Here is a 25,138-nt window from a genome sequence, read left to right as displayed (position 1 = left end):
ACGTTAAAAAAAGGTGTAGCGGAGACTGATAGGCTTGACAATGAGCTTAATCTCCTAGTGGCGTCAACATGTTTCGAGGCAGAACGCCTCTTCGTCAGGACGGGGTCTGATCCCTCTGTCACTCACTAATGTTGATTCACAGTATGTGCAATGTGTATTTACAGGTGAAGATAATCTATACCTATGTGGTATGTATTAATTCCTATAGTGTACAGGCCTATCAGTATTGCTGAATAGTGGGCCTACAAGAAACAAGGAAGAGCACGTGAATGTTTTTAGCGCGTATCCCAAAGTGCAATAGGTCTCCTAAATTGGGAGAGAAAATATTACAGTGACATAGAAACATGTCCTTGGTGGACTATGACAATACTAGGTCCAGGGTTTTTTGTTAAGGGATGAAGAGACACACTTACATGTTGTTAATAAACACAAAACACAACATAGACATACATGTAAAAAGATGGGGACACAGATTCCAGGTTGACAAATAGAGGTAAACATTGCTAGATACATACTGTCACAAGCAGGGGTTAATGCCCCATGAGCCGATAGGGATGAGGGGTAAATGGAACTTCCATCTGTGGAGATTAAAAATAAAGCAAGGATTTGTGCCGGGAGTAGTGGAGATTATGGCACACAGGACAATAATAAGTCCTCAGCACTCCTTATCTCGGCTATGCCGTACTTACTAGGCCACGAATAGTTCTCGCATCCTCCCTCGTCCTCGGATGCCCTTTATATACTGCTTTAAACTGGTCTTAATTGATTAATTACGTGCACCTGGGTTTGGTCAGGAGGGGAAGTAACCATGGTGACTGGTGATAACTAAGGCTAGGTTGACTATGGGTGCCATCTTGGAATGGTGACTGGCGATAACTAAGGCTAGGTTGACTATGGGCGCCATCTTGGAATGGTGACTGGCGATAACTAAGGCTAGGTTGACTTTAGGCGCCATCTTGGAATGGTGAAAAATGGGTGTACAATTCTACAAACTTAGTTATAGTTATGTGGGTTGTATAATGAAACAACGAAATCCCTAACCCCACATGCCTAAACAACGAGGACTAAACAACTACTGCATCTTAACCACGCACTGCTTTACCACGAATGACCTTAGTACGAATTTTCGTGGTAAAGGCATGCATGGTAAAGGAGCATGCGTGGCTAAGGTCGCCACCCCTCTCCCCACTGCCTTAAGGCACAAACTCCCCATCTCACCCCTTCCCCTTCCCACCTTGAGGTGCAAATAACTTGATATCCTCCCGACTCAAATGCTGTGCCCTTCCCCTGCCCTAATGCGTAAAACCCTGTCCCTTAACCCTATCCCTTAACCTGACCGTTGCCCCCATGCCCTAATGCTTAAAACCTTGTCCCTTAACCTGACCATGGCCAGCCCTGACCCAGCCCTAAGAAGTGCCCAACCTTCCCTAAGCCTTAGAAACTACCCCAACTACCCATTCCCCTCTCCCTGCCCTGAGGCCTAATACCCTAACCCCTAATTTAAAAAAAACTACCCCAACGCTCCCCTAGCCCTAAAAACTACTCCGACTCCCCCACCCCAGAAACTATCCCTGACCCTGCCAGCCCTGAAAACTACCACTGACCCCTAGAACTAGCCCCACACCCCAGCCCTGAAAACTAGCCCCAATCCAACCAGCCCTGAAGACTAGCACCGAACACCCCAGCCCAGAAAACTATGCCAGACCCACCCTCAGCCCAGAAAACTACCCCTCGCCTACCCCCTAGCCCAGAAAACTACATTGACCACATCCACCCACAAAACTACCCCCAACCAACCCCCAAAACTACCCCCCAAAAGTACTCCGACCCACCCCCAGCCCGACTTACCTCACCACGGATCTCTCACTGCTTCCTGCTTCTGTCTGCCCGAAGCTAGACTGCCCGACCCACACCCATCCCACAAATCTACCTGTGACCCACCCCCAACCCACAAAACAACTACTCTGACTCCCCCAGCCCTGAAAAGTACCCCTAGCGCTGAAACCTAGCCCCACACCCCAGCCCTGAGAACTAGCCCCAATCCAACCAGCCCTGAAGACTAGCACCAAACACCCCCAGCCCAGAAAACTACCCCAGACCCACCCTCAGCCCAGAAAACTACCTCTCATCTACCCCCTAGCTCAGAAAACTACCCCAACCAACCCCTAGCCCACCAAACTACCCTGACCCAACCCCCCAAAAGTACCCCGACCCATCCCCCAGCCCCACTTACCTCACCAGGGATCTCTTCCTGCTTCCTACTTCTGTCTGTCCAAAGCTAGACTGCCCCGACCCAGCCCCAGCCCACAAAACTACCTGTGACCCACCCCCAACCCACAAAACATTTCCGACCCACCTCTGCCCAAAAACATTCCTGACCAACCCATCGGCCCACAAAATAATTCCGACCCAGCCCCCTGCCCACAAAAGTACCCCGACTCACCGACCAACCCCACTAAAACAACCCAGCCACACCCCCAGCCCACAAAACATTTCTGAACCACCCCATCCCACAAAACCACTCTGATCTACCCCCCAGCCCACAACACAGACACCTCACGCGGTAAGAGTGGGTGGCAGCTACTCCCCGCTGGGCGTCGAGCACGAACTACTATTAATTGCTAACTGCTGTCAGAGGCTGACAATCATTTTAAAAACGCACATTGTGCTGAAACTTAGAGCGGAAGCTCGCTTTTAATAACTGTCTGTACTGTTGTTGTGTATACTGTGATTTTAGAAGCACTCTGATTGAAAGAGCACACACTTGCACTCACCAGTCTGCAGCACTTGCTAGCCGGGGACTGTTTTCCGCCTAGTTTCTCAGGCAACCGGCATTCCAGCCAATCGCGGGTTGTCGAGGGCGGGACAGGGGCAGTCACCTGACGGAGTGTCGAGCGGTTAGCGCTCTAGACCTCCGCTTCCTGGCGACTATTTAGGCTGCGAGGAGGCAGGCGTTCCACGCGGTAAGAGTGGGTGGCAGCTACTCCCCGCTGGGCGTCGAGCACGAACTACTATTAATTGCTAACTGCTGTCAGAGGCTGACAATCATTTTAAAAACGCACATTGTGCTGAAACTTAGAGCGGAAGCTCGGTTTTAATAACTGTCTGTACTGTTGTTGTGTATACTGTGATTTTAGAAGCACTCTGATTGAAAGAGCACACACTTGCACTCACCAGTCTGCAGCACTTGCTAGCCGGGGACTGTTTTCCGCCTAGTTTCTCAGGCAACCGGCATTCCAGCCAATCGCGGGTTGTCGAGGGCGGGACAGGGGCAGTCACCTGACGGAGTGTCGAGCGGTTAGCGCTCTAGACCTCCGCTTCCTGGCGACTATTTAGGCTGCGAGGAGGCAGGCGTTCCACGCGGTAAGAGTGGGTGGCAGCTACTCCCCGCTGGGCGTCGAGCACGAACTACTATTAATTGCTAACTGCTGTCAGAGGCTGACAATCATTTTAAAAACGCACATTGTGCTGAAACTTAGAGCGGAAGCTCGCTTTTAATAACTGTCTGTACTGTTGTTGTGTATACTGTGATTTTAGAAGCACTCTGATTGAAAGAGCACACACTTGCACTCACCAGTCTGCAGCACTTGCTAGCCGGGGACTGTTTTCCGCCTAGTTTCTCAGGCAACCGGCATTCCAGCCAATCGCGGGTTGTCGAGGGCGGGACAGGGGCAGTCACCTGACGGAGTGTCGAGCGGTTAGCGCTCTAGACCTCCGCTTCCTGGCGACTATTTAGCCACTCGTCGGCCTCAGCGCGCAGCGATGGCGCGCAGGGTAGGCGCCTCTGACTGCGCCGAAGACGAGCCCAAGACCAGCCCGCTGGGCTCGTCCGGGCCTGGTCGGGACCCGGGGCACGAAACGCTGATATAGGTAATATCACAGCGGATCAGATACGGGCGTTGCGCCCAAACATTAACAGCAACTGTGCCATTTTAAAGCCCTCTTTAAAAGGTATACATGTTTGCCCTCACTGTGCTTTTGCACTAACTAATATTCAACCGTACTCTGAGGTTCCACACAAGCTTAGCCCACCCATTCAAACCTCTGTTTCAAACTCTCGTACTTTTACTTTTTATACAGTTAATTGTAGATCACTGCCCCAACACAAAGCAGATATCCATCACCTCCTAATGGAAGAAAAACCCTGTGCGGTATTTCTAACAGAGACCTGGTTGCATGATGGCTCAGGTCCTGACATCGCCGCCGCTCTGCCCGCCAACTACGCTATCGCTCGGGTTGATAGAGATAGACAGGTTGGAGGGGGCATTGCTGTGATCTTCGATCGTGATTTTAACTGTGATTTTGTTACGGTTGATATCCCTGGATGCGAAGCTGCATTTTTTAAAATATCTTTGAATCCAAATTTTATGTTTTCAGGCTTCCTAATTTATCGCCCCCCGGGTAGTGCCAGTGCATGGGCTACAAATCTGGTTAATTATATCTTACCCTATTTTTTGAATGCCCAAAATTTGACGATACTGGGGGACCTAAATCTCCATTTTGAGGACAAATCCAATAGTATTGCCTCTAACCTCTTGGACGATTTTAATGCCTTAAATCTGTCCCTGAGAAATGAGGGCCCAACGCACAAGGCTGGACACCTGCTGGACCCTATTGTTTCTAACATACAGGAGCTCAAATGGTTAAAAACCTACCCTATTTGTTGGTCGGACCACTTTTTAACGCTCTTTTGTATCACCCTCACACAATCTAAGTTGCCAGGGTCTGTCCGGCCTCCAGTTTTTATGAGAAACTGGAAAAAGATAGATTTGATTGAGTTGCAGAATGCCCTACAGGTATCTCCCCCAGTTTTGGGTGATGATATGGAGGTAAATGCATTGGAAGCCCACACTTGGTTAGAGAGAGCAGTGGACATCTGCCTGCCCGTTTCCAGGTGTACAGGGAATGTCCATCGGCCTCCGGCCCCCTGGTACACGGAGGAACTAAAACTTGAAAAAACTAAGTGCAAGGGACTCGAGAGAAAGTGGCGCAAGCATTATGATTCTCAATCAAAGGAACTGTACCGTAAGGCCAGAAACCTCTATCACGGGGCCTGCTCTAGAGCTAAGGCTCTTTATGTAACCAAGACCATTAACATGGCTGCTAATAAAGCTCGGACCCTCTTCAACACAGTGAAAAACTTAGCCGGAGCAAATTCCTCGGCGGTTGCACGCCCCCTCACCTCGCAAAAATGCCAAGATCTTGCCACGTATTTTGTGGAAAAGATCGACACTATTATAGCAAATATTAATCCCCCGGTGGGGGTGGATAGGGAAGTTCCGCCCTTAGAAAGCCCACCAGGAAATCGGCTGGTTGCTTGGCCATACATTTCTGGGGCACTTTAAAATCTCTGGCCACCTCTATTAAATCAGGTTCTCCGTGTGATCCCCTTCCTATCAATATCATGTGCCAATTGGATGATGGTGCTCTAGGAACTATTGCCGAGACACTTAATGCCTCCATCCGTTTGGCAACTGTTCCGGCGTCCTGGAAGCACGCTATGGTCAGCCCTCTGTTGAAAAAGCCATCTGCTGATCCAGAGGTCCTTGCAAATTATCAACCGATATCTTTGCTGCCTGCCTTCTCGAAAATTTTGGAGAAGCATATCCATGGTGCACTATCATCGCACGCGGAGAATAACAACCTGCTCCATTTCTCCCAATCGGGCTTTAGGGCAGGCCATTCAACTGAATCTGCCCTCCTGGGAGTTACGGAGAAAATTAGGGCACTTTTGGACGACGGGCAAACGGTGGCTCTCGTCCTGCTTGATTTGAGCGCGGCCTTCGACACCATCTCGCACAACAGACTGCTTGCCAGGCTGAGCGTGGATGGTGTCGGAGGGACCGCATTGGGCTGGATTAGATCCTATCTGAGCGACCGAACTTTCCAGATTTCGTCCTCACACGCACAGTCGGACACTTTTCGGTCACCTCATGGCGTGCCCCAGGGCTCAATTTTAAGTGCACTATTTTTCAACCTTCACCTCCGCCCCCTCGCTGATTTAGCAGAGCGAGTAGGTCTCGAACTCATGACCTACGCGGACGACTCACAGATTATTTTTTCCCTTACTAACTCAGAGTCTTCATCCCCTTCAGTCCTGAAACTTGGTCTTCAGGAGGTCTTCAGCTGGATGTCAACTAACCAGCTGAAGCTTAATGGGGAGAAGACAGAGATTCTTCTCTTGGGGAAAAATCGTGAGCTGTGGCAAGATAGACATTGGCCGCCATCTATGGGTGTTTTCCCTAGTCCGGCTACCCAGGTTAGAAACCTTGGGGTGTGTATCGATGATTCTTTGTCGATGAAGCAGCAGGCCAACAAAGTGGCTGGTACTTGTCTCACCATCATCAAATGGCTGCGGAAGATTATCTGGATGCTACCTGTGGATACCCAGAAGACCGTAATCAATGCGCTAATAACATCTAGGCTTGACTACGGTAACATTCTCTATCTGGGCTCCAATTTAGCTGTAGTCAGACGACTACAATTGGTCCAGAACTCCGCAGCCAGGCTGTTATGTAAGATCCCTAGGACAGCAAGGATTTCGAAGCACCTTAGAGATCTGCACTGGTTGAAAGTTGAAAACCGGGTCCGGTTTAAGGCCTTGACCATTATGTTCAAGATCAGGGCAGGAACCGCACCACGGTACCTGCAGAATTTGGTCAGGCCCCATGTTCCTGTACGGAATCTCCGTTCCTTAAATGGAGCAACTTTCGTGGTTCCTAGATTTAAACTGGCCCGAATGGGAGGTAAATCTTTCTCCCACCTGGGACCAGTTCTTTGGAACTCCCTCCCTTTAGCTTTGCGCAAAGAGGAAAATTTTGCCAGTTTCAAGAAAAAAGTCAAAACCTGGCTGTTTAATAAATAATTGTGTGTACTAATGGTTGTTGATCTGTGATAGTATTTGCTTTCCAGTATTTTTTCTCTTAGCCATGGCGCCGGGAAACCCTTTGTGGGTATCTGTGCGCATTACAAGTGTAAAAAAAATAAAATAATAAAATAAATCCCACAAAAGTACCCCGACCTAACCCCCAGCCCCACTTACCTCACTGCAGATCTCTCCCTGCTTCCGTCCGTCCGCAAGTCCTACGGCACAATGCCTGAACCACGCACATGCGTGGTTAAGGCATATGCATGCTTAAGGCATGCATGGTAGGGTTTGCAGAGTCAGAACACTTATTGTTTAGACCGTGGTGTTCCGGCTGTTCCCCAGTTCTGTGATCCCCATGGTACACGTTCCTTGTAGCAGTCATATTAACCCTCTGCTCTACGTTATGATGAGTCAGTACTGCCATTAGACAAAACTGGATCTCTCTCCAGCAGGAACATTAACCACTAGAGTTATCTTGACATTTTTATTGTTGCCTGAAATCTGTACCACACACACTGCAGTGTGTGCTTTTAAACCAATAAGTTATTTCAAAACACCTCCTCCCCCTCGAGAGGTCAGGGCCAGCTGAGGCTGCACCGGTCGCAGCACCATTAAGGCGGTCCTGGCTGAGATGAATTCAAGCATTCCATCCGTCACTTTGTTATGTGATGCATCACATTACCAACAAAAATCAAAATTAGGGAGTGAAGAGGTGATGCTGATCAGCACCAAGGTGGACGCACCCTCCTCCAGTAAATGGTTCAGATAATCAAAAAGGTCCAACCTCAAGTAGATAACTGTGAGTCCAGATATTGTTGGCATACACAGTGTTTGTTAAAATACCCCTCACACACCAAAAGGGCCCTTGGTGTCATGCTCCATCATCAGGGTCTTCCCGTTCCGCAGCGAGACGGGGCGTGCTACGAGTAGCGACTACGCTGGAGCACCTTAAATAATTGTGAGTGCTATGTGAGTTGGAGTGAGTGTAGGTAGGGTCAGGGGTGTTTGGAAAAGTGAATCTAAAATGATACCTGGCTTTGTGAAAGCAAAAAAGACTATTTATTAGTCACAAGCTGGTAACGTTAAAAAAAGGTGTAGCGGAGACTGATAGGCTTGACAATGAGCTTAATCTCCTAGTGGCGTCAACATGTTTCGAGGCAGAACGCCTCTTCGTCAGGACGGGGTCTGATCCCTCTGTCACTCACTAATGTTGATTCACAGTATGTGCAATGTGTATTTACAGGTGAAGATAATCTATACCTATGTGGTATGTATTAATTCCTATAGTGTACAGTCCTATCAGTATTGCTGAATAGTGGGCCTACAAGAAACAAGGAAGAGCACGTGAATGTTTTTAGCGCGTATCCCAAAGTGCAATAGGTCCCCTAAATTGGGAGAGAAAATATTACAGTGACATAGAAACATGTCCTTGGTGGACTATGACAATACTAGGTCCAGGGTTTTTTGTTAAGGGATGAAGAGACACACTTACATGTTGTTAATAAACACAAAACACAACATAGACATACATGTAAAAAGATGGGGACACAGATTCCAGGTTGACAAATAGAGGTAAACATTGCTAGATACATACTGTCACAAGCAGGGGTTAATGCCCCATGACCCGATAGGGATGAGGGGTAAATGGAACTTCCATCTGTGGAGATTAAAAATATAGCAAGGATTTGTGCCGGGAGTAGTGGAGATTATGGCACACAGGACAATAATAAGTCCTCATCACTCCTTATCTCGGCTATGCCGTACTTACTAGGCCACGAATAGTTTTCGCATCCTCCCTCGTCCTCGGATGCCCTTTATATACTGCTTTAAACTGGTCTTAATTGATTAATTACGTGCACCTGGGTTTGGTCAGCAGGGGAAGTAACCATGGTGACTGGTGATAACTAAGGCTAGGTTGACTATGGGCGCCATCTTGGAATGGTGACTGGCGATAACTAAGGCTAGGTTGACTATGGGCGCCATCTTGGAATGGTGACTGGCGATAACTAAGGCTAGGTTGACTTCAGGCGCCATCTTGGAATGGTGAAAAATGGGTGTACAATTCTACAAACTTGCCAAACAATGTGGGAAGTATGCTATGAGGTCCCTCCGTTTGTTAATGAGGCTATGTACGGTGGGTAGTGTAGTCTCCAAATACGGGGGTGATCAAAAAGGGCTCAGTTGCGCAGATAGTTTGTCGTCATTCTGTGTGTATGATTGGTAGTCTATAAATGATGACCCATGGTTTGTAGCTCCAAACTCGGGGGTGATCATTGTAGTTCAGACAAATTGACCACTAGGTGCCCCGGCTGGTTGATGCCGTCATGCTGCGTGTTGACACGCGTGGAGGTTGCTCTGGGTTGGGGTTGCAGTGGACCTGGTTGCCCCTTCTGTTCCTGCCTCTTCGTGGACCATGGCGCTGGCCTAAAAAACTACAACTGACCGAACCACAACACCAGGTTCTTGAAAAGGGACTGGGTTTCGTACCGACAAATAAAATGGAGAAGTTCAAGGTTTGCCAGGAGATGAGAGTTCATGGGCAAACTGAAATTAAAAGCTTTCTTTGCTAACCAAAACGAAAGTTTGACTAATCAGAAGGAAACAACAGACACCGGCCTAAGGAATAGGTCCACGTTTACCCCTCCAGACCCTGCCATGCCAGTTGAGTAACTAGCTTTTGAAAAAGCTGTCATGGAGGAGTCGATGACTTTACCGGATAACAACAGTACTACATTTCAAAATACCTCACAGAGGGAAAGAGAGGCTCTGTCATCATTAGCTAACAACCCAGAGATCGTCATAAAACCAGCCAATAAAGGCGGAGCGGTTGTCATTCAATCCCAGGCCAACTATGACAGGGAGTGCCGGAAACTCCTAGAGGACAGACGCAACTATGAGGTATTGAGAGAGGACCCAACGGAGGAGACCCGGATCCAAATCCTCATGATGGTTGAGGAGGCCACTGCCCGTGACTGGATATCTAGTAAGTAAGCGGAATTCCTCATTAAGAAGAACCCAATTACACCGTACTTTTATACAATACCCAAAATCCACAGGGAGACAGCTTACCCCCCAGGCCGACCTATAGTGTCGGGGATCGGCTCCATACTGGAACCTCTATCTAAGTTCTCAGTTGCTTTTCTAAGGCCGCTGGTACAAGCAACCAATACCTACTTGAGAGACACCAAGGCGGTACTTCAACTCATTGAAGAAATACCTTTTGACCCTGAAAATGACCTCTTATTGGGGTTGGATGTAGAAAGTCTCTACAAGAGTCTACCACACCAAGAGACTCTTGAGATAATTGAGGAAGTACTTTTTGCATCACAATGGCAATACCAGACCCCCAGGCATGTGGTTCTGGAATGCATCTCTCTGGCTCGAAAGAGTAACTTTTTCATGTATGAAGGCACATATTACCTCCAGAAACATGGGACCAGCATGGGAAGCACATTTGCTCCTAGCCTGGCTGGTCTCTATGTCCACCACCTCGAGATGACCAAAATCCTGCACGCACAGAACCCCCTCCACAATCATGTGGTCACATGGAAAAGGTACATCGACGATGTGCTAGTGAACTGGAAGGGTGATATCCAATCAGTAAACAATTTCATGACCTGGTTGAACCTGCAAGATCCGTTTTTGAAATTTACGCATACTGCATCTAATGAGAACCTGGTGTTCCTAGACCTAAACATTTACCACAAACAGGGTAAACTTCACACATGTACGCACTTCAAGTCAACTGCCAAGAACTGTCTTCTTCTCTATAACAGCTTCCACCCGAGACACCTACGGGATAATCTGCCCTACGGGCAATTCCTTCGCCTCAGGCGTAACTGCTCTGACATCACGGAGTTTAAGAACTAGGCAGTGGATCTAGAAAGGAAACTACTAAATAGAAATTATCCCACAACTATTGTTAAAAAAGGTTTCAAAAGAGCAAGGAATAACAATAGGGAGGCCCTTCTCGAGGACATGGTTCCTAAGGAACCAGAGAACCGCCCCATCTGCATAACAACCTTCAACTCGAACTGTAACAGAATCACTAAAATAGTGAACAAACACTGGAGGTTTCTTGACGGGGGTTCTTTGAATTTCCCAAGACCTATTTTCTCCCATAAAAGAGGGAGAAATCTTAGAGACATATTGGTCCATAGCAGACCTAGAACCCCTGTGGAAAACGGTCCACCCAAACTAGCGGATGTGGGAGGGCACCATCCTTGTGGTACCTGCACCCACCCTGAACTGACCAGTAGGAGTAGGACGATCCATTTTTCTAACGGAACAAACTGGGAACAACGGGCATTCACGAACTGCAATAGTCGTAATGTGATCTACCTCATCACCTGCCCTTGTGCAAAAGAATACATTGGAATGACTTCTAGACCCATCAAGGTACGCATAGGTGAACACCGTAGCAACGTACGTTGCAAAAAAAAACTACAAAAATGGCCACCCATTACCTCTTGATGGGACACAGTACGCAGGACCTACACTGGACAGTGGTTGAGTCCTTCAAAACTGATAAGAACCTTCTGGAAAAAGAACAGCGATGGGTGTTCCGTCTGGGCACTCACATCACTGGACTGAACGATGACATACCCTGGGCGCAATTGAACCTATAATGATCACCCCAGAGTTTGGAGCTACAAACCATGGGTCATCATTTATAGACTACCAATCATACACACAGAACGACGACAAACTATCTGCGCAACTGAGCCCTTTTTGATCACCCCCGTGTTTGGAGTCACAAACCATGGGTTATCTTTTTACACTACCCACCGTACATAGCCTCATTAACAAACGGAGGGACCTCATAGCATACTTCCCACATTGTTTGGCAAATTTGTAGAATTGTACACCCATTTTTCACCATTCCAAGATGGCGCCTAAAGTCAACCTACCCTTAGTTATCGCCAGTCACCATTCCGAGATGGCGCCCATAGTCAACCTAGACTTAGTTATCACCAGTCACCATTCCAAGATGGCGCCTAAAGTCAACCTAGCCTTAGTTATCACCAGTCACCATGGTTACTTCCCCTGCTGACCAAACCCAGGTGCACGTAATTAATCAATTAAGACCAGTTTAAAGCAGTATATAAAGGGCATCCCCTTTCGTACCAGCCACAACACGGAAGCCGAGGACGAGGGAGGATGCGAGAACTATTCGTGGCCTAGTAAGTACGGCATAGCCGAGATAGGGACTGGTGAGGACTTATTATTGTCCTGTGTGCCATAATCTCCACTACTCCCGGCACAAATCCTTGCTATATTTTTAATCTCCACAGATGGAAGTTCCATTTACCCCTCATCCCTATCGGCTCATGGGGCATTAACCCCTGCTTGTGCCAGTATGTATCTAGCAATGTTTACCTCTATTTGTCAACCTGGAATCTGTGTCCCCATCTTTTTACATGTATGTCTATGTTGTGTTTTGTGTTTATTAACAACATGTAAGTGTGTCTCTTCATCCCTTAACAAAAAACCCTGGACCTAGTATTGTCATGGTCCACCAAGGACATGTTTCTATGTCACTGTAATATTTTCTCTCCCAATTTAGGAGACCTATTGTGCTTTGGGATACGCACTAAAAACATTCATGTGCTCTTCCTTGTTTCTTGCAGGCTCACTATTCAGCAATACTGATAGGACTGTATACTACAGGAATTAATACATAGGTATAGATTATCTTCACCTGTATATACACATTGCACATACTGTGAATCAACATTAGTGAGTGACAGAGGGATCAGACCCCGTCCTGACGAAGAGGCGTTCTGCCTCGAAACATGTTGACGCCACTAGGAGATTAAGCTCATTGTCAAGCCTATCAGTCTCCGCTACACCTTTTTTTAACGATACCAGCTTGTGACTAATAAATAGTCTTTTGCTTTCACAAAGCCAGGTATCATTTTAGATTCACTTTTCCAAACACCCCTGACCCTACCTACACTCACTCCAACTCACATAGCACTCACAATTATTTAAGGTGCTCCAGCGTAGTCGCTAGTCGTAGCACGCCCCGTCTCGCAGCGGAACGGGAAGACCCCGATGATGAACCATGACACCAAGGGCCCTTTTGGTTTGTGAGGGGTATTTTCACAAACACTGTGTATGCCAACAATATCTGGACTTACAGCATCACATTACCATACACCATTCCTTTAAAGCCAGACTAGAGGCATGCCAGTGTTTTTCTTTTTTTAATCACCGATCCAAATTGGTAAATACAATTTTGTAGGTTTCCGCATAAGTGGTACGCACACTTACAATATGGCATGACCACAGTCATAGCGCCTTTTTTTAAACTTTTAGTTTTTTAGTAATGTTGCACAGCTATGGGGATGCTGTAGAGCAAGGATAAAAACCCTGAGCAAAGCCAATAGGTCCTAGGCGAAACCTATTGGCTTTTCCAATGCTTGTTTTTATAGCACTTGCTAACTGTATTGTGCCTAATCAAAACCCACAATATTTTAATATATTGGGGAACAAGCAGAAGTAGATTATGAGACCTTTCATTTACATTGTTGACATTAGGTGGTCACTGGGCAGTATCCTTGGTGGATACTATTGTTAACCACTGGTGTGTCAGCTTTTAAGACCAGTTCATTCCATCTGTATGACAGCGTTACTCCTTTCGATACCTTGTTTGTCCAAACGTGCCAATAGCGATCAGTCATGGCTGGTAAATGGGATGGAACTCAAAAGTACTGTGACACAATAATCAGATCAATAACTGTAGAAATTATACCTTTTAAAAGGGTCTAATTTAGAAAATTGGCTTATCGAATCTAACCCCACAAATTTGCTCATGACTCATTGCTCTGCACCCTCCCCTTCGCACATACTTTGTGTGGGAAGTGTCCTGCACAGTGATAATGGGAAGTTGACCACCAATGCCAGTTTTTGCTTTGCATCCGGATCTGTAGGGTTAATTCTATAAGGTGATAAACTGGACTACAACAAGTCCTAGGTAAACTACTCTTGCATGGACAAGGGAAACCTGAGAAAGCTGTAAATAAGAGGAGACCATATATTTGACATGCTGTAATAAACAAGTGTAATTTGAAAGTCAGACCCACTGACCTACCTTACAGCTTAGGCTAGAATTACCACTTTTGGAGGGTGGAAACGTTGGGTGGTGTAGTCAAGATCGGACTCACCTATAGGGCAATCAGGCAGTGTGCAGTAGGCTCCTCTGACTGATTAGTGTGCCGGACGTTTTTTTTTTAGGTTGAGCCCAGAGGCAGGGCGCATGCGCTGCTCGCTCTGCGAGGCATGCAGTAGTAGAGTATGCTGTGAAAGACTCGCCTACTCGCCTCCCATATTTTTCATTGGCTGGTGTCATTGTCCTTGGTAAATGCTGGCTTCCAATTGATTATGAGGCTTGTTAGTCCCTCCTTGTTACCACCCTGTCTCCATTTGTTACCTCACATGAGGACTGGATCTTTTACTTGTGGCGTTACACGGTCTCCTTCATAAGTCGGTAAGCACAATTTTTTTTAATTTGTTTTGTGAGTCTGCAGTCTTGCATTTATAATGGAAGTGTAAAGCATACAACCTTCCTTGACTAGACAAACTATTTATTTCTGACTTGGAACAACTCTAGATCACTACTTGAGAGTTCTATTCTAATGATTGTTCTGCGTCTGGCATTCAAAGAAAGATAACGGAAATCAATTCTTGGTGTCCATTTATTGTGCACTGTATGTCTCGTGAGAACCCAAACGGAGGCCTTAACACAAATGTTTGGAGTTACTGCTCCTCGCATATCAAAACACAGAGCCACTCAACTGAGATGATGGTGTTTTTAATTAGATCTGAAAAAAAAACTGTAATGCAAAAACTCTGTATACAGCACTTTAACAGTATGTTATAGTCACGTTTTAGCACTCTGAGGGAAACTGCCTCAGCAGCGAAGCGAATAAAAAAGCATTTGCAATGCAATAGGTCTTGCATTTACGCGAGTTTAAGATATTGGCATTGTAAATGACAATGCCTTTTATTTATTTTTTTTAAATAAAAATAAAAAGCATTGTTATTTGCAATGTCAATAGCTCAAACTCGCGTAAATGCGAGACCTTTTGCATTGCAAATGCTTGTTTTTAGCATTTTGAGGGCCGGTTTTCTGGAAAGGGGGATTTTTTTTCCTGTTGATTTCCCCAATATTGCCACAAACGTTGCCTACAGCAAATACAAATGGATGCAGTCTCCAATACATCGCAAAATACTAATACAGCGTGTCTGTAAAAGTTCAAAACGGGCATGATTTCAAAGCATGGTTGTTTGTTAACAGGGGCCGCTTTTGCCCTGTCTATTTTTCTCCCCAGCCGTACCCTGTGTGTTGTGCGAGTTTTAAAGCCTAGTTGGGCACCTCCCTCTCGCCTCTCGCCCTTCCCAGAGCCCCTCCCCCTCACCCCAGTTTACCTTATCGAAGGACCCGGGTAGGTTACGAAAATCCACCTGCAGCAAGTTCCCGACGAAGGGCCAGGACGGAGGGGCGGGTGGGTAGGAACTCCCGCCTTTCCTGCGCTTCATGAAGTCTACTAAAAGGATGAAGGTGACGAAGAAGAGGAACAGAGAGGGGGCGTGAAAGCAGGAGGCCAGCAGGCTCTTGAGGGCAGCCAGCAGCTCCATTATTTCCAGACTCCTCTGCGCATATCTTCCGGCTCCGCTGAGCTTTCAGCTTCTCTGTTTCACAACAGGACCCTGCCCTGTATGGACTCGTAGCTCCGCCCTTCACCTTTGCTCCATCCTCTGCTGCTTTCCGCTTTAAATGCATTGCTCTTGTTTATCTTCTCTACTATTCTCACATTTAAGTTCCTTACTTTGTCCTCTCCCCTTCTCTCTAATACGGGTTTGTTTAGTGAGACTTTTTCTTATTCTAAAAATCTTTCTCTCTACCTCGTCATAGTTCATAGCTCTTCCTCCCCCTTTACCTCTGTTTCTCTTTCAACTTATTATTTTTCTTTTTCGCCCTTTGTTTTTTCTGTTTTAGCTGATTCCTGTGTGCACACTGATGTTATTCCATTGGTCTCATGCCATTTTTTTTATTTCGCCCCCCCTATAACTATTGTCTGCTTACATAGTTGTCATTTTCTTTTTCTCCTTTTTGTTGCATTTTCTCCATTTTACCGTATATCATCCCCGTCTCTGTCATCTTGCCCTATTTGAGTCTGCTTTTTTTTATCCAGACTTTGTTCTCTTCACCCTATTTGTTTACAGCTGTATACAGCAGGGTTCACCCGAGAGGATGTTATAGCGCTTTACAGAGAGCAGTATCAAGATATGGTGAATTAACAGCTAGTCAGTCCTTTGATGGGTTTGAGATGACCTGTAAGTTGCTTGTATTTATAGTAGGGACCGCTTTTCAGAGGTGACACAAGAAATCAGTTCAGATAATGGGCAGCAGTTTCAGGAATAGGAATTTTCAGTCCATTTTTTTAAATATATGAAAGAAGGGTGATGTCAAATTTTTAAAGAGATTCCATTTGTAAATAATTAGTGCTGTGGTGATACAGTCGAATTTCTTCTTGCTGGTAATCAGTCTTGGGGCTGCATGTAGGGTGACCAACTGGCGTGGGTGCAAATTTAGGACAGTGAGTGTAAAAATTCAGGACAAAAGATCAAAATTCAGGACAAAAATTCAGGAGAGAAGGTCAGAATTCAAGACAAAAAATCGGGACAAAGGGTACGTTTTGCAGACACATCAGAGGAGGTCGTGCAATAATACATAAGTAAATAGACCACCAACACAAGCACAAGTCAAAATAAGTTTATATTAGGTTGAGAGTACTTTGCACTGCTTCTGTTGCGTGCCAGAGTGAAACTTAAATACCTGGGGCCTCATTTATGAAAGCCTTGCGCCACCGATGCGTCACTTTTTCCCATGTTAAAAGTGACGCACCGGCGGCGCAAGGCCTTCATAAATAAGGCCCCTGAGCTTGCATATTCAAAACAAAAAAAATGAAGAAAACGATCAAAGCTGAAGGCTTCTCAGATCTTACATGCCCCCTCTCCCCAACTGGAAAAAAACACCTGATCTGATCAATGATCCCAAGGAAATGTGATGTGTAAACGCTAAAGGGGCTCGGAGGCCAAGAGTAAACATGAAAATAATAACAGCACAAAAGCAGAAACTTTGCACTATTGGAGAAAAAGAAATGAATAATAAAGCACAATTGTATTTGTACCATTATCACTGCTTGTGTGACAGTGTAAGAGGCTAACAGTGGATGCACCTGGGTAACATGCGCCAAAATGAAACCTCCACCTCCCCAGAGCTTGGGCCCTAGTGAGGTGACAGGAGCCCGTAAACAAAAGCAGTTTGCCATGCCCTGGGCTCTGGCAGGAGGAGGCCCAGCAAATGCGGTCACTGATCTGGCTCGCACAATACGTGCACACTCTCATCACAATGTTTCCCCCTTTCCAGGGTGTCTAACCTCATACCAGCGCCAGCCGCAGAGATGCTTGTACCAACAGATGCCACCGGGACTGTACAGCATGTGTGATCTTCGGCACCAGGCGCTCACGATCCCAGGCTGGTTCTCTCCATGGTCAGGCAGATTCATTGTCGTGTTTCCGAGCTGCGAGATTACAATGTCCTCCCAAACCATCCGCCCTGTCAGGTGACCTCTGACCTTAAGCTCCTCTCTGTAGGAGCAAGCCTGGCTCCAAGGTTCTGACTCTGGGAGGGCCATGAAGAAACATGGGTGAGCCAAGATGATGGATGTGGTGCAGGCAAAAAAATAAAAGCATTCAGGAAGATTGTGAGCATTGGGGATAGAATGTAGTCAAACGGCTAGGGTGGTCGAACTCTGAGCTGGGTAACCAGGTTCGAGTTTCTGCAGGGACGCTCAACATTCTGGGCAAATCATTTAATTTCCCTGTGTCTACTAAAATGAATGTGTCCATCTGTAACGTAACTGGTGCTCATGTAAAGCGCTCTGATACCTCCAGGGCGTAGTTTGCGCTATATGAAACTCCACACAAAAAAAGATCTGCTGTTTTAGACACTGACAACATAGGCCCACTTTTCACAAGTCTGCAAAGTGAAAGATGCATATGTTTACTAATGTTTGGCCTAATTGAACAGAACATTGGCCCTTCTCAGTACCCAAATTGTACTGTTTGCAGCGGTACTGGGCATAAGGCATCGCTGCAAACCATACCCTCTGAGCACTGCTGCAGGAAGTACCAGTTTGGATGCTCATGACACTTGTTAGAGGGCAAGGGTAGTGACCATGCTCAAGGTCAACTAAGCATAGCCATGCCTAGACATAATAGTAGGGAAGATATTTTTGGCTACAGTGTATGACTAAAATGTATGGGTTGCGAAGGTGGAGGTGCTCTGTTACCATAACTGACCATACTCTTTGTGAAAGGTAATGTTTTTAGATTGTGGATCATTAGTTGAATATCCTTTCAGCAGCAATTTCAAAACTCATATTTCACAGAAATAATGTCATAGTGATTAATTAATTCTTTTTATTATTATCTATATTATTATTTATTACAGTATCAACCAATAATGCGACCAGAAATGAGTGTAATGTGGTATACTAAAGTGGTGAAATGTAGTGATTTCTAGGCATATTTTAATGTTTTAAAAACATGTGATGTTAAAAGTACATCACGTAAAGTTATAGAGTTCTAGTGAGATTTACAAATCACTCTTTCTTAGTTGAAAATCATGTATGTATGGAAATGCAGCAATACAAATTATGATCTTGCCGTTCCTTTTTCATCACACCCATCCTTTGCCCGAAGACGTGCAGGGAACGGTTTTTCCTGCGGCCATTAAGTGCTGAGAGCCAGCAGGGAAATGAATAGCATATCTCACCTTAACTTACACTGCACGGCAACGCCTGCCCTGGACCACCAGTACTCAGGAAAGGGAAGTAAGCATCTCATCAGAACCAGTAAAATAGGGTTGCCTAATGATGTGATTACGGCCCGTACAACAAAGGGATCATTTTGAAATGCTTTGTCAGCTTCATACTTCACAAATCTCGAGAGGTTTAAAAAACATATATGCAAAGGACTGAGATTTCCAAATCTATGGATCCCTTTATGGAACCATAATACCTAATTGTTGAGTATTTACACTCTATATATAAACTTATAGGGCTGTATTCTCAAAAGATACATTCCGTCATAAACATAGGTTTATGACTAAATGTACCTCTTTTTACACCTGTAAGGAATTCATAAAGGAACTCCAGACAGGTGGCTATGCATTTATTACTGTGGATTATTTCTCCACCAAGAGTGCAGAGAAATCCCCTATAGTAAATCCCACTTAAGGTGTGAGAATTGTGTTGTAAGGTGTGATTCACCTTAGTACTTTTTAGGTACACCCACAAGCATATACATTTGTGGGCACCTTGAAATTCTTCTTGGTAGCCATTCCACTCTGGAGATATTGGGAGTAACAGTACTTCCAGGAAATTATGGGAAACAGATCATCTGAAATGTTCTCTTCACAGTAATAAAGGTGAAAACACAGAGCCTCATCCCCCCCTCCTCTGATAGCATTCCGCTCGTCCACCTGAAAACCTCTGCCTGGTTCACTATCAGCCATACTATTCGGATTGTTTATTAATTGATTTGGGAATCAATGGCTGATAAACTTGACTCAGGCAATCAGAATTAAAGATTTAGCAGCTGATACTGTCAACGGGGATAATTCCAAGCCTGTACCTCATGCTATTAGCATGGGTAAAAATGACTGCCCCATTCTGTTTTTCAAATGCTAAAGTAAGGATCTGTATTGTTCAGGCTTGTGCACAGTATTAATCTCTGGACTGCGGTATTACCATCCTACTCGTATTACCAAGATCAGGCACAATGTTCATGGTCAACTACTTACAAGGGCCTTGGTCACTGGGATAATTCAATGCATAGTTTTTAACAGGCGTTCAGGGTGAAATCTGTGCAGGCTACAACACAAAAATATACCTCAAAGGAATTGGCATACATACATTGTATAGTGGCAATAAACACAGTGATATACAGAATTACTCATCAATAAGTAGAGACTTCCTGCAATAATCACAAATAGATACAATAGTATACCAAAGCAAAATCAGGTAATCTTTATCTATGCTTTGCCGACTTGAGTTCCGCGTTCGATCTGGTGGAACACGCACTGCTCTGGCCCATATTAATATCTATGGGTGCCCCTACCGAAATTATCCATCTGCTAGCTCGCCTGTATAGTAATTTATCATGCAAAGTAAGGTTTGGAATAGATGGAGAGTGTACCCCTTTCTTTGAAGTCAAGCGAGGCATCCGTCAAGGATGCGTATTAGCTCCTTTATTATTTTCACTTTTTATTAATCATGTGGATACATTTCTGAAACTGACTAATACAGATGCTCCAACTATAAATGGTAACCCCGTCCCTGTCCTTCTATATGCGGACGATACGGTCTTCCTTTCTAGGACACAGAATGGTCTACAACAACTAATTGACCAATTTCAAATTTTTATTAAGAACAGGAATTTGAAAATCAACAAAGGGAAGACCGTCACCATGGTTTGTGGTAAGAAACCTAGAAAACACAAACCTTTTTTCTTAGATGGAGAGAAATTAGAATCTGTTAATAGTTTTTGCTATTTAGGAATCAATTTTTCGGGTAATGGGAAATGGACAACTGAACAAAATAGCGTCCTTTTCAAAATGGCCCGGAATACAAACTGTATTTTCAGATTCGCAGCGAAACTGGGGGATCGCAGAATTCGTGAAATGTTAACCCTTTTTAATGCTAGATGCATCTCCTCTGCTATCTATGGGGCTGGAGTATGGGGGTATGATGCACAGTGTACTAAATCTATCCAGGTGAGGGAGAATGCGTTTTTAAAAAGATTAATTTGTGCTCCAGTTATGGCTTCAACAGAGTTAATACACAAGGAATTAGATATGTACTACATCAATGATCTAATTGCCCTTCGTCCTCTATCCCTGTGGCGCTCAATATGGGTAAAGGAGGAAACCAGGTTCACACAGGACGTAATAACAGATTGTATTAAACTTGATTGCCGATCGAACATTCCTTGGCTGAAGCATATACATTATTGGTATAAAACTTTATATGGACTGGACATTTATAATGATTTAACAATGGACCCTATTTTATCCAAACGGGAGTTGAAGGTCTCGTTTATGAAATATGCTGAAGAGACCAGGCTGGAAAAATATACTAAACAGAGCACATTCATTTTTTATCAACGCTATAATATTAATGTTGGCTTTCAAACTTATCTTGTAACAGTTAGTATTCCATCCCACCATTTCGTTTTAACCCGTCTCCGCCTAGGAATTGTGCATCATCTTGTGGCTTTTCCTGTGCCAAAAAAACCTGGAACTTGTGTATGCCAATGTGATGGTAAATCAAAGCAGAGCACATGTCACTTTATACTATCTTGTACTTTTTATACTTTTTAAAGGAAATATTACTTGAAACCCATCTTTTTAAAATATAATACGCATCATCTACAAACAGCAATGTCACTAGTATTTAATCTAGAGTCTTCAGATGTATGCTTTTATGTGGCTACTTATATTTTAAAATGCATCTCTGTAAGAAAATCAATTATTGTATGAATTTTGTTAGTTGTTAATTGTACTATGCACTTTAAACTTGATGCTGCTGAACTACGTATTTGTATTTTGCACAAAACCATGGTGCACTTTGAATTTGATGCTGCTGAATCATATAATTGCATTTTGCACATATATTGTTGTTGGACTAATTGCTGCTACCAATATTTTTCTTGTGTAGGATTGTCTTATTACCTGCAGTTTATTTATTATTATTTTAAATCAATAGTTAGTTTAGGTGCTGCTAATTGGATATGCACTTTAGAATTGTTAATTTGCACATATACTAATCTTGAGATAATATTTAGCACTTTAAATTGTTTATTTGCACATATTCAAAGGTCGTAGGATTGTTAAGTTTTTAGCCAAATTTGTTGATCCTATGACTATGCATTTTTAATATTGTTAAAATGTTTTTAACATGAGTGCTATTATGCAAGATTATTTTTGAGATAGCTTAATTTAGTATTGTGTTAAAAATTCTCTTGTGTGTATGCTGCTATATGGTTGTATTTCTTTTACAAACCGAATAAAGCATCTTTGAGTTGAGTTGATACAATAGTTGTTCTAACTAAGATGTTTTTTTTTTTAAATCTTCAATTATTTGATTTAGTACTTTTGAGACTTGTTCTTTTTTGTGTTGCAGTTTACATTCAATTTTACCTTCAACTCACACTGAAACTTTTATTTTTTTATTGAACAAATATACAAATGTGTCTGATAGTGCTTGATATAATATATTCCGTCATAAAATATATTTAGCCACATTGTACTATTATAAAGCATTCTAAATAGCAAGAATTGGTATTTGTCTAACCAGTGACTTCCATTTCATCAACTTCAGAAGGATGTAATGCTGAGAAATCCATATTGGTGTTCAGAACGAGTCCCGCAGGTTACACATGACTCCAGCAAAAGTCACAAAACTGCACTTATAACTATCTAAATTCACATGCATATTGTGTGCACTAAGCGGAATGGTTCATAAAATGTTCTTTTATTAACTGTCACAAAGCAACATTTTCCTCATTTTGGAAAGGCCCTACTATAGAAAAAAAAGAAAACAAACCACTACTAAAATATATATTCTCTAAGTGTTTTCCCTGAGAGAGAGAGAGAGAGTGTGTGTTTGTGTGTTTATATACTTGTGACATTTCGCTGCCTGATTTCCAATTACTATGACCGCTTGCAATCTCTGTATTTTGCTGTAGTGGGAGTGTCAGACACCCTGGTGTTCTTTTGTGTGTGGGAGACTCCAACATCTATGCCTGCTGACTTTCACACCTATGCATGCTGATACTTTTAGGAGCCTAAATCACCATCATACTAGTGAGTGATTAAATAAAGTGTAAGGGCACACAGACGCTCGAAAAACAAAAACTGAATTGACACTATTTGATTGAGTACAGACCTAGAAAAAACACCTGATCTGATCAATCATCCCAAGGGGATGTGATGTGTAAACAAACGCTAAGGGGGCGTAAACAAAAAGCAGTTTGCCATGCCCTGGGTTCTGGCAGGAGGAGGCCCAGCAAATACTGTCACTGTGCAGAGGCCCATTATCATTCTGTATGTGATAATTGGTCCGACATACTGAATGATAATGGGCCTGATAGTAGTCTTTTACCACTTCAGGGAGGGCGGTTACAGGCCATTGATTACAGCAGGAGCCGAGCTGGCCCCTGCAGTGAGAGTTACAGAACTCTCAGACTGCTTGCAGGGGGCAGCTCGCTCCAAAGCTTGAAATTACGGACAAAAGGCGTCCGTGAAAGAAACCCTCACGGACAACGGACAAGAGGCCCAAATTACGGGCAGTCCGTGAAATTTACGGATTGTTGGTCCCCCTAGCTGCATGAAGGACAGCTTTCCATTGGGCTGACCAGTAGAGTGACCACCTTGCATAGAGGCAAATTCGGGACAGGGCTGTAAAAAAAAGTCGGCACAAAGGGTCAAAATTCAGGACAAAAATTCTGGACAAAAGGAGGAGTGGCCGTACCTGAATGGGTTATTAATGCATTTATTGAATTTGTTTAAATTGCACTACTTATTCACTGTGCTGTGATGAGATTGCCTCTAGGCAGGGTTTAATTTGTAAAAAAAAAAAAAATACATGTATACGTGCTGGGATCTCGTCAGGCGGCAACTTGCACCACCCCATTTCTCCTGTTAGTGCAGCCTAAAACAGAACCAACTATTGACCATGAAAGTGGGGAGAGGATGTGGCGTAATGGCAAGAGCTGCCGACTTCGGAGCTGGAGAGTCAGCTTTGAGTCTTGGCATTGGCTCAACATCCTGTGATTCTAAGCAAATCACTTAATCTCCCTGTAAATGAATGTGTTCTTAACTGGTGCTTATGAAAAGCGCCGGTGTTGATGATTTAGTGCTGCACTGAACACCGGAAATCACTGGCTCAAATTAAGCACTGCCTTTAGGTATGCTACATTGAGATGGCACATTTTGTCCTTGTTCAATAGTAAATTGATGCCCTTGTGCACGGTGTCACGGGCATCATTCCTACCTAAATACAGCCAATATTTCTTGGAGAGAAAGCAACAGCAACATTTGGATTATGTTTCTGAACATTTAATTACACATGGCAAACAGTTTGGGAAACATTAAGTAAAATGGCTTTTTCACTTTCTGTGAGTTTAGGCAAGTTGAACAAGGAGTCAACAAAGTGTACGAATTGTCAGGTGTCCCTTACGTAATGGTCAATATTATTTTTATGGATGGAGGAACAATATGGGCTAGTGACGTTTTTACAAAGGATCCATCTTGAACTGAATTACTTGAATGTGCTCTCAAATGTCAGGTTTCCTGGTTACACACTGTGCAATTAAGCAACTGACTAGATTACTTTCTTTTTCTAAATCCGCTTCAGCACCAGAGGACAGTGTTTGTTTTACAAATCTGTTAGATGAATATTACACTGTGTTAAGTAAATGAAGGTGAGGGACTGCGGGACAGCATATCCTGAGATCAATGGCTTGCTCAGTGGTCAAAGGGCATTAAAAAAAAGTATGGATACTGTGATTCTTAGTGCAATGGGGATGTGGTTAGAGAACGTGGAGGTGGAACCAAAGGAGTAGCTAAAAAGAATAAAAACATATTCTATGACTATTTTTGATCTTTTACCGTCAGGTAACGGCATGTAAAATAATACACACCTTAAATGAAAAATACATTTACGTAAAAAAAAACAGTGGGAAATGCTCTATTTTATGGAACTGTAGCTGGTTAATGTGATCATTGCAGACGTATGTGTGTACAACCAGAAGCTCATGGAACTGAATCCTGTTTAGTTCAGCAGGGAATAGTAACTTGTGTATTTTCAGTCCTCGGAGGTGTGATCCAGCGCTGCTCTTAAACAAACCTCCAAACCATCACGGAATACTCAGGAGCTATCACGCTTTACTCATCGGTGGGGCTCATAATACCGCGAGTCACTCATTCACACAAATTACCCTGCTCCCAAGATCAGTGTAAACCAGAGGACGAGCTGCTGGAATAGCGGAGTGTCTTACTTCATCTAGTTAATCTAAATTCTATACATTATATATACATCTGCAGTTTATAGGATCTTATTATGGTTTTAATTCTCGTGAAAACATCAAAAGACACCCCAATGTTTGGTCAATGGATCAGCTAGTAAAAGTTAA

The 25,138-nt window shown here is 44.1% G+C and overlaps 1 protein-coding gene across 1 annotated transcript in view; it reads right to left on the bottom strand.

Annotated features, from left to right (window-relative positions):
• LOC144753452 (cytochrome P450 2D17-like) overlaps positions 1-15,595 on the bottom strand; it is a 441,302-nt gene extending 425,707 nt beyond the window's left edge. Inside the window, exon 1 of the mRNA XM_078641141.1 lies at positions 15,302-15,595. Within this exon, the coding sequence (XP_078497267.1) occupies positions 15,302-15,511 (210 nt within the window). The 5' untranslated portion in view covers positions 15,512-15,595. The remainder of the gene's footprint in view (positions 1-15,301) is intronic.
• Between the last annotated feature and the right edge of the window lie 9,543 nt (positions 15,596-25,138).

This window comes from Lissotriton helveticus, chromosome 1_1 (assembly GCF_964261635.1).
Source record: "Lissotriton helveticus chromosome 1_1, aLisHel1.1, whole genome shotgun sequence".
Lineage (NCBI taxonomy): Eukaryota > Metazoa > Chordata > Amphibia > Caudata > Salamandridae > Lissotriton > Lissotriton helveticus.
This window is presented reverse-complemented; position numbering and strand designations above follow the sequence as displayed.